This window comes from Ranitomeya variabilis, chromosome 3 (genome assembly GCF_051348905.1).
Source record: "Ranitomeya variabilis isolate aRanVar5 chromosome 3, aRanVar5.hap1, whole genome shotgun sequence".
NCBI classification, from domain to species: domain Eukaryota; kingdom Metazoa; phylum Chordata; class Amphibia; order Anura; family Dendrobatidae; genus Ranitomeya; species Ranitomeya variabilis.
This window is the reverse complement of record NC_135234.1, coordinates 729,581,965-729,599,721: the sequence shown is the minus strand read 5'-3', so window position 1 is coordinate 729,599,721 and position 17,757 is coordinate 729,581,965. Positions and strand designations below refer to the sequence as shown.

Here is a 17,757-nt window from a genome sequence, read left to right as displayed (position 1 = left end):
ATCTACATGTCAAACATTGGTAAAGCCTCCTGTCATTTAAATGAGAAGCCCTGAAGGCAGACTTTCTATGAGATCTATGTTCGGCCCGTAGATCTTAACAGCTCATTTACATATTAAGAAAAACCTGGATTTCTGTGCAATAAGACATCGGATTGCACATATGATGGTATCATTTTAATCAGCTTCCTATGATCTACATGCCCATATACACGACTTAGGAGGGTTGATCCTTTTAACAGATTCCTTTTAAAGCGAACCTGATTGCTGATACATGTTGCCCGATCCCCCGATTTTAACTTTGACCCAAAGGGTGGAAATTTTTTAGAAAAGTAAGCTGTTTGTATGGGCTTCACCTTACAGCTTTCTTTTAACTAAGCCAAAGAGCAGTGATTCCTTCTAGAACATTTCATCCTAAATATCTAGAGGTCACGTTATTGTGCTGTGATATCAGATGATATATAAGCCCCTTGGCCAAGAGTCTTTACCTCTTCTGAAATGACGGGCCGATTGTGTAAAGTGGAAGGAGGAGAATTTTAAAAGGTCACGTGATAGAATTAACGACCAACTCAAGGGCAGGCACCTAATTGTGTCCCTAAAGAATAGAGGATCTACAGTATCAAAAGTGACGTTTGTGGGTGGGGTGGAAATAGCTGCGTATTTATAAGGGAGCTTGACAAGCTCTTAACGAGCCATTAACGTGCATCTCCGCAGAGATCGTAGGCGTTGAACGCGATCTAAAAACAGATGCCAGGTCGCCACCGAGAGGAGCCATCTCGGCAAATAAAGGAGTTGGTAAAATCCATGAATCGATTGATTTTTTATCCTATAGCGTAGACTCAATACGACTATGTATGTTCACTTCTTGCCATATATATTCGGAAAGCATGACCTCATCAGAAATTCTGCCAGTTCATTTGATGCTCTCCACCCTCTTGCTACTTTAGTTCCAACACAGACACTTGCAAATCACATTGCCCAGGGAGGTGACGAGAGTCAAAGCCAAGAAGGGATTGATAACATCCAAGTGCCCCAGGACTAACCGATCCGCGCCATTAGTTCAGGTAATCAGCTCTCCTGCTATCACACTTTATTACGGAGCTGTGTTTCCATGGGCTTAACATGTAGTCTCTATTATACTTTACAGTCTATTCTAAGACTGGAATGTAGCAGGATGGTATGTGCTAGACAATGGCATCAGTCAGGCGCAGCTCAGCTGTCCTGTATTTCTACATTTGAGATAGGATACGGCATTCTTGGCAGCTCGTGTAGATACAATAAGTGCCCCATGTAAGAGCATTGCCCGCTAGGTTTACACTGCGCATATAAATCCGCACCATTATAGACACTTATAAGTCATTTCACATTTTTGCTTTATTTTCTTGCAAAATTTACAATGTAAGAATTTTTTAAAAAAAATTTAACTTCAGCTGAGGCTATCAAAATTTTTTTTTTTTTTAAATGAGCAAAATATAAATCCATACATTATCTGTATACTGCAAAATATGTCAAATAATATAGTAGATTCAGATACAGTCCTAGATGAAAATATTGATAAAGGGTAGCTTTAGGTCCTGTTCAGAAGCTCAGGTTTTTAGATGCAGTTTTTTTTTGCTTTTTAATCCAAAGCAAAAAGGGAATTCATTAAAAATTAGAAGACTCCATTTTTTTCTTTACAGATGTCTTCCATTTATGAGCCGTTCATGACTTTTGGCTTCAAAAACTTCATCAAAATACCTGAGTATCTCATCTGCCAGGACAAAATATGTCATCTTCATTTTAATAGAGCTGCATTCAAAGGATGTAGACGCCTATGGTGTCTTTTTTTATTTTTTTTTTATTTAAATGCATGTATTTTGGGGTAGAACTAATTTTTGCAATTGGGTTTCATAAACAACAACAAAAAAAATAATCTTTTAAGTTTTACTTTATATTGCTGGCTGCAGAATGAGTTAAACGGTAATCTGTCAGCGAGTTCCATCTGACATGGAACTTACAATTCTTTTATCTATCTTTTTCTAAACTCCTTCCTGCTGCTTTATGACCAAAGAACACATCAAAGTTGAGCTAAACGTTGATGTGGTCATAAACCAGCTGTGAGGAGCTCTGAAAAAAAAGCTAAAAAAAAAATAATTGCAAACTCACTGCCAGAATCTCAGTTAACTCATTCTGCAGCCAGCAATGAGCAGGGAACCAAAAACTATAAAAAAAAAATAAAAAAAATGGTGCAAAAATGTTAATGAAACTTATTACAATTTTTTTTTACTACACCAATATACATATGCATTTAGGTAAAAAGAAAAAAACTCTTCACCCCACTCGAAAGGTTTTCATATCATTTATATACAACTCTATTATAAGTACTGTAATACTAGATTTCCTTAAGATGGATTCACACAGGCTGTTATTTTATGTTCCTGGCAAATCATCCTGGAAAATAGAAAAGTCAGCATTTCTTACATGAGGATGTTGATGAGGATTTGCTGCTGACTTGCTGTGGATTTAATCCCCAGTGATTTTGCAGCATTTTCGTAGCAAATCTGTATAAAAATCCACATATATGACCTGCACATTTTGCATCGGATTAGTCACGGGGCATAAAATTTTGGCCAATTTAATTCTCATTTATTTCTTCGGTCCCATGAGGTCTGGCACAAATTTTCCATAAGTACCCAGGAAGTTATGGCAATCTGCTCCGCTTCTCAATTGGTTTTGACACAGGCAAAAAGCGATCTTAGAAGGGTTACAAGAGATTAGTGAGATGAGAAAAAAGTGCATCTTCACCAAAAATGTGGATGTACGAAAGCCCCAACTCAGTTGACCATGAAAATACAGTCGCTTCTGTCAAGTCAGCAGTCTTCCCCATGATTGTGGAGCCTACAGAAGCAGAGTAAGGGACCTTTTTAAACACTTAGGAGCCTTTACAGTTGTTTTTTTGTTAATTATTCTAATTTACTGAGATACTGACTTTTGGGTTTTCATTTGCTGTAAGCCATAATCATCAACATTAACAGAAATAAATACTTGAAATAGATCACTCTGTATGTAATGACTCTATGGAATGTATGAGTTTCACGTTTTGTATTGAAGAACTGAAGCAAATTAACTTTTTGATGATATTCTAATTTTGTGAGATGCACCTCTATGTAAAATTGGTCTGACTGGTGAGAAAGTATTAACTAATGTGGTTAAACCCACTCATCGTCCAAAAGTCTGATGTGTATGGGGGGTTCTCGACTGTCCCCCAATGGACGTATTGAGAGAGAATGATCCAGCACGTTGGATTTCCTTTGTTTGCGTAAGAAACAGTGTCACTGTCATAGAGAGCAAAGGAGCACTTGGCCGAGCAGAACACTCTTGTGTTTGGGGAATGCCGGGGGAGAAAGCTGTAGGCCAAAGCACAGCTAGCATACATAATAGAAGGTTTATCTGAAATCCTAGGTAAAACTGTAGACAACATTGTGATCTCATAATTTATTCCCAATGACAGGATCAGCACTTTTACACTGACAACCCCAGAGCTGTAGTATTCAGAATTTTTCAGATGCGCAGATGTAGCAGAGCTCAATTTATGGCTATGCTATTTGGCACTGTATCCTGTAACATCCTAGTAACATTAGATAATACAGAACGTCTTCGAGCAGTCATGGGTAACACCACTCATTGCACAGTAAAATGATGATGAGTCACGCAAAATGACAAACTCAGCACTGCTACATTGACAAAGCCAGCTCCGCCACCACTGGACAGAGATACAAAGGTTTAAAAGAGATAAGTGTTTTGTTAAACGGAATTTATCACCCCAAAAACTGAATTTAAACCATATGTACATTCATATAGGACTCCTAGTCCCTATAAAAAATCATACTTGTGGTACAGACGTTACTTATTCTGTTCTATGTAAAAAATGCACCCTGCACATGAAAAAGTTCTCAGTTCATCGTCCAACTACTCAGTTACCATCCTCCGCCCCTTCCCCTATGATGATTGACAGTGCTTGCTTTGGAGCACTGTTTGTGTTAAATCCTCAGTCCTGAACACACTGACACCGCAGAAGTGTAGAGCACACACAGTGTCAGTGTGCACAGGTGCCTTCCCATCCCTCTCCTGTGTGTGGCGGCCACTTGCTGCACACAGCATTGCATACCAGTTAGCGGCCAATGAAGAGGAGATGAGAGTGTGCTCTGACACTGTACAATCAGATCCTGTAGTGTCAGAATCTGAACTCATCTCTCTCCCTCTCCCGTCCATGTTGGCCACCTGCTAAAGTGTGATTTTGTGTGCAGTGAGCGGCCGCTGCTACGGACAGGTGGATTGGAGGATGCCCACGCACACTGATCTGGTATGAGCTTGTGCATTGTCAGTGTGCGCAGGTGCCCTCAGATCTCCCGGTCCTGTCTCAGGCAGTGCCCTCTAACTGCACAGGGGATTGCATAGCAGTAGGTGGCCGTTGCTGACAGGAGATGGAGACGAGAGCAGGCTTTGACAGTGTCAGAACAACCTCACATTTTCCTCTTCTGTCAGCAATGACTGCCCACCGCTGAGCAATCCTGGGTGCAGCGAGCCGCCGCTACAGACAGGAGAGGAATGAGAACACACCTACACACACTGCCATTGTGTATGCAGGGATGAAGATTCAATGCAGGCAGCACTCCTTGTTGGATCCTGGTCTAGTGTACAATGTTCATTTCAGAACATGATCACATATCAAAGTCAAACATCAGAAATAGTCTGTATGATACCTGATTCTGATACTTGACTCTGATATCTGACTTTGATACATGATCCTGATACTTGACTCTGATACTTGAATTTGATTCCTGACTCTGATACCTGACGCTGATACCTGAATCTGATACCTGAGTCTCATACCTGAGTCTGATACTTGAGTCTGATACCTGACTTTGATACCTGAGTCTGATACCGGACTCTGACACATGATTCTGATACCCGACTTTGATACTTGAGTCTGATACCTGACTTTGATACCTGACTTTGATACCTGATTCTGATACATGAAACATTCAAACATCAGAATCAGAAGGATTTTCAGATACCCTCAATACAGTGCTTGAATGGTTCATTTCATAAGCGAAGAAAATATATCATTTCACTACCATTTGAGCTAATGGCTGAGTGGTTAAATTCGTGGCTTATGGAATAGAAACTTGAGTTCAAGCCCAGTGAAAGTAAACTTTGTTTTTCAACTTATGCTTCCTGACACACAAACTTTAGAGATGTTTCACTTTGATGAGTGAAGAAAGTCACATATCATATGTCAAAATAAAAATCCAAATGATTTTTCCACTCATTGCGAGTTTGCAAAGAAAATTTAATTAACAAAAAAAAATCATATTTGGTATAGCTTGAGGTTGTGGTACAATGGTAAGGATGCCAGGTGCTGGGAGTTTTTTCTGGGTTCAAATCCCATGTTTGATTTTTTTTAAGTAATGCAGGTTACCACACACACTCCAATCATGCTCCACTTTTAATATCTGACATTCTTACTATCCTACTGAAATCAATAATCTATAGCCTAAGGGTGAAGCATCTGCATCACACATAGATTTGGTCTAAAATAATAAGACAAATATAAAAATTAAGTTCCATTGCTGGGATTTGAACTCAAAGCTCTCTGTTTATAAGCCTGCACACCTTACCACTGTGCTATACTTTCAATTAAAGGATATTGGTCTTCTATTTGCTTATGTGACTGTCGATGTATACATGTGGCCAAAACTCCTTGCTCTGTGATTTCAATAAATGAGTCTGATACCTGATACTTGACTACTTTCAGACTCAGGTATCAAAGTCAGATATCAGACTCAAGTATCAGAGTCAGGTATCAGAGTCAGGTATCAGAGTCAGGTGTCAGAGTCAGGTATCAGACTCAAGTATCAGAATCAGGTATCAGAGTCAGCTATCAGAATCAGGATCAGGTATCAAAGTCAGGTATCAGAGTCAAGTATCAGAATCAAGTATCAGACAGAGTATTTCTGATGTTTGACTTTGATATGTGATCATGTCCTAAAATGATCACTGTACTAGTGGCCATGTTGGAAGTTCAAGGCTTCTATCTGCTGGCATGCTGAGCATCTCTTCTTATTAATAGGCCATTCACGACTTTGCTGGAGCCTACTAATCAGATGAGGCAGCCAAGATTCAGTTAAGTAGCAGGACGATAGCAGGGCTTTGGCCTGGTTGACACGGAGGACCAATGTGCCTGCTGGACCTGTGAATCGTTTTGCTCAACTCTACTTGGCATACAGCTTACAATCTTTTACTGTTGGCAACTAGGCCTAGGCATAGGTAACAATGACCCTCAGTCTTGAGGCCCGAGAAGCCCCTCTCTCACATAAGAAAGCATAAATCGCTCTTGATAGGTCTCATTGTTACCAACAGCCTATAATTCATTGTAATGCTCCCATTTTTTGAGATACAATCTCAACAAACTCAGGGATGTTTTGGACTAAAAAGGAGCAGGATTCATGTAAATTCCACCAAAAAAAATCAGTCCCACTTCCTTGGAGGACATTCCTTGGTGGAACAGGTTAACTGCTTCCATTTACCTTACCTGAATAACAAGGCCCTATAAAAAAAAACTCAACACAAAGACCAGTGTTGGGTGAACAAAATGGCTACAGCTTTATTGATTTACCAAATAAATAACGGAACACGTTTATTTTATTCTTGTCCCAGTATAGCACCAAAAGATAACTGACCCCATGCCGAGTCACCACTCAGGGCAGTGATCATGTGTAAACCTCTGGGCCAAAACTCCATGACGACTACCATGCATAAACCATTTACCACAAAACCAAAGGGTCGGGAGGGTGGGTGATCCTCCAATGATGACGTGATATGAAAAAGGTCCCCTTCTTCCCTCCCTCAAACGATCCATCCAACATTCCAGTGTCCTGCACGTCCACAGGACTCAAGTAACAGCTTTGTCATAATGTCTTAATTTCTTGCTAACCCCTCGCAGTCCTAGGCACCTTCTCTATGGTGCCCATAATTCCACTGGGACCCAGAGAGTTATGCCAATCGGCTCCACTTCTGCGTTGCTTTCAACAGAGGCAGAAATCGTTCTAGCCATTCCTGTGCCTGAGATTTGGCTAGCCAACTGGATTTTTTAGCTAACCCAGACCCCCTTTTTGACTCTTAATTAACTATGATGTAGAAGGGGTCTAGCATTAAGCAGCTGTCCCTACTGAACTATCCCTTCTTAAATACCTCAGTGTCCCATATAAAATGAAAAATCCCTGCAGTCACAATACATTGCTATGTTAACTGGGAAGGCTGCAGCCCATCAGTGGCCACAGATGGGCTTCAGTGCTCACATAACAGAGTTTCATGAATGCATGGAGACACGGGGCCAACATCGCTGGGACAGCTTCTGTTCGAAAGGTGACTATATGGATTTTTCATTTTATATGGGGCACTGTAGTATTTAAGTAATGTCTACTGGACAATCCCATTCAATTATTGAACTAATCCAGATTGCCAGCCATTTTCATATACACTGCTCAAAAAAAATAAAGGGAACACTTAAACAACAGAATATAACTCCAAGTAAATCAAACTTCTGTGAAATCAATTTGTCCACTTAGGAAGCAACACTGTTTGACAATCAATTTCACATGCTGTTGTGCAAATGGAATAGACAACAGATGGAAATTATTGGCAATTATCAAGACACACTCAATAAAGGAGTGGTTTTGCAGGTGGGGACCACAGACCACATCTCAGTACCAATGCTTTCTGGCTGATGTTTTGGTCACTTTTGAATGTTGGTTGTGCTTTCACACTCGTGGTAGCATGAGACAGACTCTACAACCCACACAATTACCTCAGGTAGTGCAGCTCATCAGATGGCACATCAATGGGAGCTGTGGCAAGGTTTGCTGTGTCTGTCAGCATAGTGTCCAGAGGCTGGAGGCGCCACCAGGAGACAGGCCAGTACACCAGGAGATGTGGAGGGTGCCGTAGGAGGGCAAAAACTCAGCAGTGACCTCAGCCTTTGTGCAAGGAGGAACAGGAGGAGCACTGCCAGAGCCCTGCAAAATGACCTCCAGCAGGCCACAAATGTGCATGTGTCTGCACAAACGGTTAGAAACTGACTCAATGAGGATGGTCTGAGTGCCCGACGTCCACAGATGGGGGTTGTGCTCACAGCCCAACACCGTGCAGGACACTTGCCACAGAACACCAGGATTGGCAAATTAACCACTGGCGCCCTGTGCTCTTCACAGATGAAAACAGGTTCACACTGAGCACATGTGACAGACGTGACAGAGTCTAGAGACGATTTGAGAGTGATCTGCTACCTGCAGCATCCTTCAGCTTGACCGGTTTGGCAGTGGGTCAGTAATGGGGTGGGGTGGCATTTCTTTGGAGGGCCGCACAGCCCTCCATGTGCTCGCCAGAGGTAGCCTGACTGCCATTAGGTACCAAGATGAGATCCTCAGACCCCTTGTGAGACCATATGCTGGTGCGGTTGGTGTTATGATCCGGTGGTAGGATCTCAAAACTGACCTGACACATATGACCAGAATATACGACAAGTTCTGGGGATGTGGAAGCTATACTGACCGCAATCCTGATCCTATCCACAAACACTAAAGGCAGCTGTGGAGCGTTCCTAAAATCCTAGATGCCTTGTTCACAGCCTGAGAAACTGACTACCCCTAGAGAGAAAGCAAAGACCTCACTTGCCTCAGAGAAATAACCCCAAAGTTATAGTCAGCCCCCCACAAATAATAACGGTGAGTTAAGGGGAAAAGACAAACGTAGAAATGAAACAGGTTCAGCAAATGAGGCCCGCTAACACTAGATAGACTGAAAATAGATAGGAGTCTGTGCGGTCAGTACAAAAACTATCAAAAATAAACCACGCAGAGAATACAAGAACCCCCACACCGACTCACGATGTGAGGGGCGCACTCTGCACCCCAGAACTAACCAGCAAGCGAAAAATCACATATAAGCAAGCTGGAATGAACTCATCATATACAGAGAAACGTTTTCAAGGAAATAATGAGCAAAATGAACAAACAAACTTAACTTCTCCAGCAGGAGACTGGTCACAAGGAATATTCAGGAGCTCTCAGAGACAGGACTGAATACACCGACAGCAGGCAACAAATGAAGGTCCAGGTGAGTTAAATAGACCCAGCATAGAAGGAAATGAAGCAGCTGAGCCCAGCCATATCGCTAAAGGCCACCAGAGAGAGCCCAAGAACAAACTCACACAGTACCACTCATGACCACAGGAGGGAGCCCGAGAACGGAATTCACAACAGGTTGGCCCTGGGTTCCTCTTAATGTAGGTGAATGCCAGACCTCATGTGGCTGGAGTGTGTCAGCAGTTCCTGCAAGATGAAGGCATTGAAGCTATCGACTGCCCTGCCCATTCCCCAGACCTGAATCCGATTGAACACATTTGAGACATCATGTCTCGCACCATCCACCAACGTCACGTTGTACCAGACTGTCCAGGAGTTGGCGGATGCTTTAGTCCAGGTCTGAGAGGAGATCCCTCAGGAAACCATCCGCCGCCTCACCAAGAGCGTGCCCAGGCATTGTATGGAGGTCATACAGGCACGTGGAGGCCACACACACACTACTGAGCATCATTTCCTTGTTTTGAGGCATTTCCACTGAAGTTGGATCAGTCTGTAATTTGATTTTCCACTTTGATTTTGAGTATCGTTCCAAATTCAGACCTCCATTGGTTAATAAATTTGATTTCCATTGATGATTTGTGTGTGATTTTGTCGTCAGCACATTCAACTTTGTACAGAACAAAGTATTCAATGAGAATATTTCATTCATTCAGATCTAGGATGTGTTGAGTGTTCCCTTTATTTTTTTGAGCAGTGTATGTCACTGACATAGGCAGCAGAAGAAGCTCTCTCCTGGAACTGACTGGTCCAGAGTACCTGTGCTTAAGGGGGTCGTCCAACTTTGGGGATGATATTCATTTGGGGGTTTTTTTGCTTTTTTTTTTTTTACTTGGATTTATATATTTTGGGTTTAACAAAATCATTTTTGCAATTGGGTTCAATTTAAAAATGTTGCACCTTTTTCCTAATATAGCCTTCATGTTGCACTGTCTATTGCTGGCTGCAGAATGAGTTAACTCAGAATACGCCAATGAGCTCATTCTGATAGGAAAGTTTATACCTCTTTTACCTGTCTATTTCTGAGCTCCACACAGCTGATTTATGACTACAGACAACATCGGACTTGAATTTACAGAAAAACAGTGATATTGTAAGTACCAAATTGTGAACATTTTTTAATGAAACCTAATTGCAAAAATTTTTTGCAGCCTCAAGTATAGTTATTTAAAAGGGTTGTCCAGCCTTAGAGTACAAGTCTGCAGTCATTCTATATGACTGCAGACCTGTGAATCATTGAAAAGCACAATGTGCGCACTATGGGGGGGTTCTCCGGTGCCGGCACCAGGAGTGGCGGGCTCGTGACCACAAATATGTGATTTGTATACATGCGATTATGTGCTGACTTGATGTGTACAGCCTATTGAGTGATGACGGACACATCTACTTGAAATAAGGCCGGAAGTATGCAGATCGCATACTTGCAGTCACATGACCTCCTGCTACCGGCACCGGAGAACTCTGACTGTGCGCCGTGAGGATTCACAAGTCTGTAGTCATTTAGAGTGGCTGCACAACTTGTATTCTAGGGCCGGTCAACCCCTGCAAGTAAAAAAAATATATGGATTTAAGTGAAAAAAAAAATGTTCCTGAAAGTGGACAAGCCCTTATGTTTGAACACAAGGGCAGCTTTAATAAAAATAGTATATTAATTAAGTCAGTTTAATAGTTTACTTCCTCTTCAAACACATCTAGGAACGCCAAAAGCAGTGACAATTGGCTCTTTTGTGCGGTAGCTGCGGCTTTTATAATTAATGTGGCGTCCTCCCGTTTCTCTAAATAAAGCTGTGGATATTAGTAAGGCGTTAAGGATACAGTCTGTGTTTATAGTGCATGGTGTAAATGCTTATCTGAGTGCTGTCATATTTCTTCTGCAGTTTCTATATAGAGTGCGGCAGGCTCACAACCTCCACGACTCCTCTATGTCTGAGGCTTATAAGGAATCATCTCTTAAGCTTACGGCTAATGCAGGAGGTCGCGGAGATTTATATCAGATAACAGGTGTGACCCGGGGTGGCAAAGAATCAGCTGTTGTAACACTATACGTTATACAGTGTGTGATATGCTAGTGATCACAGATTAGGAATTAACAGCCAATTGGGCCTCACGGTAGCAGCTTAAAAGGAAATATATTATAGAATTCTGTATTCCGAGCTCATACACCATGTGGTCAAGAGTATTGGGACACACATCTTAGTGATTGAAAAAAATTCAGATTTTTCAATCCAACTACGAAGGCCCAAAAGGAAACATAAAAAAAAGAAAAAGTGTCCATCCTCGTTTGGACAATTGAGAACCAAAATCAAACAGACCCCAAGTGCGCTTTTGTGAAAGTGCCAGGTTCCTGGACAAACGGGGGGGCCACTTGCCTTTGGTGATTCTGGCACGCTATGGGGCCCGATGCCAGCGCTGACACAGCACTCCCTCAAAACAGTTGAAAACAATGATGGGAGAGGGAGCGTCCACTGATGCTCCCTCTCCCATCATCCCCCCTCTGCATTTGAGCTCTGTGGAGGTCTATGTGGTGCCCATAATACTATATACAAGACTATGTGGCGCCCATAATACTGCATGAAGGACTATGTGGTGCCCATAATACTGAAAGGAGGACAATGTGGTGCCCATAATACTGTATGAAGGACTATGTGGGGCCCATAATACTTTATGGAGGAATATGTGGTGCCCATAATACTAAATGGAAGACTATGTGGGGCCCATAATACTGTATAGAGGACTATGTGGTGCCCATAATACTGAATGGAGGACTATACTGTCCGGTCTAGAATTAAAAGTCTGTAGTCACTCTACTTGACTGTAGATTTGTTAACCCCCCCAGTGCACACACTTTGCGCTGCGAGGATTCGCCTAAGTGAAATCTTTGACATTGTACTGTACCTATATTTCTCTCCCGTATCTGTGCATCATGAATCGTGGTCTGGGTTAAAGGGGCCCACTAAGATTCTTTCACCTGGGGCAAACAAAAATCTGTAGCCAGCCCTGTTTCCAACAATACATGTAGAGTAAATGTGACGCATATCGAAATGCCCTGTTGAACGTTAGCAGGCAAGTCATCCCGCACACCCAAACCATCTCCGTGCTTCCTTTCTTTTATTCTGACTGCCAATATGACTTGGATTTCTAGAAAGAAATAATAACTCACACATAAAAGGGAGGGAGGGCAACACAAACACCTCCGAGATCCTGACAGGGAAAGAGCCAGAGAAGAAGCGGCTGCACATTAAATAAGGATTTCATTGGTCACAATAACAGTAATAAACTATCTTTAAAGGATAAGGGAGCAGGGATGAGGAGCAAAATAGGAAAAACCATAAGGATGGAACATGGAAATGAGGGGCACAGCAGGTAGTGGCACTTTCCTTAATTAGTGCTGTGCCAACCATTACCAAAGGTATCTAAAATTCAGCCCCTCACCATGCATTATGCCTTTACTAACATTTGTGCATTCAAGTGCTGTCCTGTAATAGGAGCCCCCAATGTAACAAGTCAGAGCATGACATTTCTTGCTATCTAAATAACCCAACAATCACCTGTTATTAGGAAGTGAAGGAATCGCAGCAACTCAGCCACAAAGTGAAGACCATGTAATGTTACAGAGCAGGGTCACAGAGTGCTGAGGAACCCAAGCATCCTCTGTCTGTAGGATCCACGCTCTACATGGGCATGTAGGACCATGGAAGTTGAATAAAATGATACCTTGATATCTGCCATCTGATATCTTATTCCAGAGAAATCCACACTTTTTTTAATATGTAAATGAGCTGTTGAGATCTATGGGCCAGACATAGATCTCCCTGAGAATCTACCTCCAGATATTATTTTAAATGAAAGGAGGCATTACCAGTGTGAGACATGTAGATCAGGAGAGCAGACCGTCAGTCATTTCATGTCTCACACATTTTTTTGATCAGCAGGGTCTTAGTGATGGGTTCTTCAGAGATCATACATTAATCACTTATCTTGGGTAAAAGTAAGGCATGTTTTTTTTAGGACAACCCCTTTAGGCCTAGTTTTACATTTCCAACTTTGAAGGTAGGTCCATGTACAGCCACAATGTCAGGACCAGAAGAGAGTATCTTGATCCAAATTCAACAGCTCTATTCACTTGAATGTGTCCAACCTGCAATGCAAGACAAAGCCATAAACAAAAAGAGGCACTGAATAAAATAGGCAGACCTTTTATCTAATCTACTATATAATTGTCTAAGGGTCACTTCCGTCTGTCTGTCCTTCTGTCTGTCTGTCTGTCTGTCGTGGATATTCATTGGTTGCGGCCCCTGTCTGTCATGGAAATCCAAGTCGCTGATTGGTCGCAGCAAAACGGCCACGACCAATCAGCGACGGGCACAGTCCGGCGGCAAAATGGCCGCTCCTTACTCCCCGCAGTCAGTGCCCGCTCCATACTCCCCGCAGTAAGCGCTCACACAGGGTTAATGGCAGCGGTAATGGACCGCGTTATGCCGCGGTGTAATGTACTCCGTTACCGCTGCTATTAACCCTGTGTGACCAACTTCTTACTATTGATGCTGCCATGCAGCATCAATAGCAAAAAGATCTAATGTTAAAAATAATAAAAAAATAAAAATCGTTATATACTCACCGTCCATCGGCCCCCGCATCCAGAACCGGCCTTTCCCGCTCCTCACGACGCTCCTGTAACCGCTCCATGCATTGCGGTCTTGCGAGATGATTACGTAGCGGTCTCGCGAGACCGCTACATCATAATCTTGCGAGACCGCAATGCACTCTTGAGACTGGAGCGCGCGAGGAGCGTCGGTAACCGTTTCGCCTGCATCTGGGGGCCAATGGAAGGTGAGTATATAACTATTTTTTATTTTAATTCTTTTTTTTTAACAGGGATATGATGCCCGCATTGCTATATACTGCGTGGGCTCTGCAATATACTACGTGGGCTGTGCTATATACTGCATGGCTGTGCAATATACTACGTGGGCTGTGCAATATACTACGTGGGCTGTGCTATATACTACGTGGGCTGTGCTATATACTACGTGGGCTGTGCAATTTTCTTCGTGGGCTGTGCAATATACTACGTGGGCTGTGCAATATACTACGTGGGCTGTGCAGTGTACTACGTGGGCTGTGCAGTGTACTACGTGGGCTGTGCAATATATTACATGTGGTGTGCAATATACTACGTGGGCTGTGCAATATACTACCTGGCTGTGCAATATACTACGTGGGCTGTGCTATATACTGCATGGGCTGTGCAATATACTATGTGGGCTGTGCAATATAGTACGTGGGCTGTGCAATATACTATGTGGGCTGTGCAATGTACTATGTGGGCTGTGCAATTTACTGCATGGGCTGTGCAATATACTACATGGGCTATGCAATATACTACGTGGGCTGTGCAATATACTACGTGGGCTATGCAATATACTACGTGGGCTGTGCAATATACTACATTGGCTGTGCAATGTACTACATGGGCTGTGCAATGTACTATGTGTCTGTGCAATATACTACATGGGATGTGCAATATATTACGTGGCCTGTGTTATACACTATGTCTCCTGTCTTACACACTACGTGGGCTGTTATACACTACGTGGCCTGTGTTATACACTATGTGGCCTGTGTTATACACTACGTGGGCTGTGTTATACACTATGTTGCCTGTGTTATACACTACGTGGCCTGTGTTATACACTACGTGGCCTGTGTTATACACTACGTGGGCTGTGTTATATACTATGTGGGCTGTGTTATATACTGCGTGCGTGGGCTGTTATATACTATGTGAGCTGTGTTATATGCTACGTGGGCTGTTATAAACCACGTGACTGTGTTATATGCTATGTGGGCTGTTATACACTCCATGGGCTGTGCTATATACTACGTGGCTGTGCTATATACTCCGTGGGCTGTGTTATATACTACATGGCTGTGCTATATACTCTGTGGGCTGTGCTATATACTATGTGGCTGTGCTGCATACTACGTGGCTGTGCTATATAATACGTGTCTGTGCAATATACTACGTGGCTGTGCATTATACTACGTGGCTGTGCTATTTACTACGTGGGCTGTTATATACTACATGGCCGGCCGCGAACAATCAGCGACAGGCGCAGTCCGGCTGCGAATTGGCACGGGATTTGAACCACGCTTCGCTAATTGGTCGTGGCCAGCTGAAACCTGTGTATTCAATGTATTATTCTAAAATCTTCATAAATAAACTACATACATATTCTAGAATACCCGATGCATTAGAATCGGGCTACTATCTAGTCTAATATAATCACTTTAATAACTCTGAAGCTGACACCTTTTATTAGTTACTGAACGGTAATAACAAATAGGAAGCTTAAGTCAAAATTACTAGCAATAAGAGAGGACTAAGTGTATTAGACCCTGAATGTAATACACAGTGACAGAACTCCTTGTAATTGCCAGCCTATTACATTAGGAAGACTTGGCATCAGAACAGATCCTCGGCACATTGTGATCTATTGATATCCTCAGGAAGACAAACACATACAAACAACTACATGATACCATAACAGGTTACCCTAGAAAATTAATTATTTCATGATAGTATAAGAAAAAAAACAAGAAATCTAAATCAGATTCAACACCCTCATTTGGAAGTGACTTTGGCATCAGTAACTTGCATTAATATTGTTATTATTATTATTGTTCCTTTTAAATTTAGGGATGGTCTAAATCTGATATTTCCATAAAGAGTGACGCTGTTGTGGGAGAAAATTGAAAGTTCTGTTCTGGGAGATAGATGCAAAATTTTCTGGGTAACATGGTATAGGGCTGTTTATTTTTAGGTTATGCCAATGGTCATCATTCTTGAATCTGTCAATAGGAACAACCCTCCTAAGCCATCTATATGGGTATACAGGTCATAGAAAGTTGAATAAAATGATACCTTGATATCTACAATTCAATGTCTTTGTCCAGAGATATGCACATTTTTTCTTAATATGTAAATTAGCTGTTAAGATCTATAGGCCGGACCTAGAATTCCTTGAGAATCTTCCTCCACAGCTTAGTTTAAATGAAAGGAGGCGTTACCAGTGTGAGACATGTAGATCAGGAGAGCAGACTATCAGTCATTACATGTCTCACACTTGTAACGCCCCTTTTAAATAAGATCTGGAGGCAGATTCTCAGAGAGATTTATGTTCTCCTCTTAGCTCATTTAAATATTAAGAAAAATGTGGATTTTTCTGGAATAAGACATTGGATCGTAAATGTCAGGGTATCATTATATTCAGCTTTACATGACCTATATGTCCATATAGACAACTTAGGAGGGTTGATCCTACTGACATATTCCCTTTAATTAGTAGAGATAGCAAATCAATTAGCAGGATCATAGTCTAGCAGCCAGGTCAGTAGTTTCTGGCAACTGTATGGAATCCTTGAGAACCGCCTCGTACCTTCCGGAATCCTTGGTTCCTCTTTTGATTTGTTGCCATTGTGTCATCCCCATTTGTTTAGCAGACCTTGTGTAAAAAACATCATCATTGCGGAGTGATGCACACACTATTTTACACCAGGTCGACCAAGAAAAAGTGGAGCCGAATAGGTAAAAGGGGTTTTGCAGGACTTCTGTCCAGCGACCATGAAATACTGATGTGACTGCTGGACCAGAGTCTGGCAAACTTATTCACTTACTTCTATTAATTAGTCATCTATACATTTTCTTTTATTGTCTTTACTTTTTCCTTATTAGACTGAACTTTGGTGAAGATCTTGGTGGCATTTCCTGACTTCTCAGAAGTACGCAAACGCTCTCTTAGGACTTGAAGATGGAACGATCCACACAAGAGCTCTTCCTTAACTTTATGATCGTGTTGATCACCGTGATGTTGATGTGGCTTCTGGTCAAGTCTTACCTAGAATAAAAGGACTGTACGATGCTCCTCAGAAATATCTAAGTCAATGTTTTCAGCCCCTTCAGTGACGGTGATGTTGTCTCGGCACTGAAGGGGCTCCGTTAATACGTCCATGGCACTTTGTACATAACATCCATGCTTTCACTTGGTGGTTAGTTGTAAGAATTCATAGGAACCAAAGAAAGTTATTTGTCTTTGCCCAGAACTTGTTGCTTTTCCAAAACACAAAAACAAAATCTTAGCCATACCACTGTCTGCCACTGATCGTGAAGATGTTGAACACCTGAGAAGATCAACGATATGGTGCTAGCACCACCATCAATACCTGCAATATAATGCTGTCATCACCTTGAGCCAAGATGAAAACAAATCAACTGACACCGGGACACAACAAGTTTTCAGCTCAATAAAATAAAAGTTGAAAATAAAACCATATTTGTGTGTTCATTAGATTGTTTGTGACTCTTCAAGGTGCAGAAATTATTTAATAATGCTTGTCCCAACTTAATTCTTCATGAGTGCGCCGTTCCTAGGCCTCCTGACTTTCTGGTTGGCGAGGAGTGGTGTACTGATGATTGACAGTTTGGCCCAGCGGCATGGTTGAGTCGCTGGCCGGAACTACGGTAAGTGCTTTCCAATGCTGCAATCAAAGGCAGCATTTCCTCTGCATCATCAGAGGA

General features: G+C 42.1%; 1 protein-coding gene across 1 annotated transcript; it reads left to right on the top strand.

The window, feature by feature from the left end:
• Nucleotides 1-933: 933 nt before the first annotated feature.
• LOC143817208 (sarcolipin-like) lies at nucleotides 934-17,225 on the top strand. Its single transcript, XM_077298416.1, has 2 exons — nucleotides 934-1,061; nucleotides 16,915-17,225. Exon 2 carries the CDS (start codon nucleotides 16,991-16,993, stop codon nucleotides 17,084-17,086), a length of 96 nt encoding a protein of 31 aa, XP_077154531.1. The 5' UTR covers nucleotides 934-1,061; nucleotides 16,915-16,990; the 3' UTR covers nucleotides 17,087-17,225.
• The last annotated feature ends 532 nt before the right edge of the window (nucleotides 17,226-17,757 follow it).

Excerpts from the sequence above, each read along its gene's own strand:
- LOC143817208 (XM_077298416.1), top strand. The coding sequence starts at position 16,991 with ATGGAACGATCCACACAAGAGCTCTTCCTTAACTTTATGATCGTGTTG.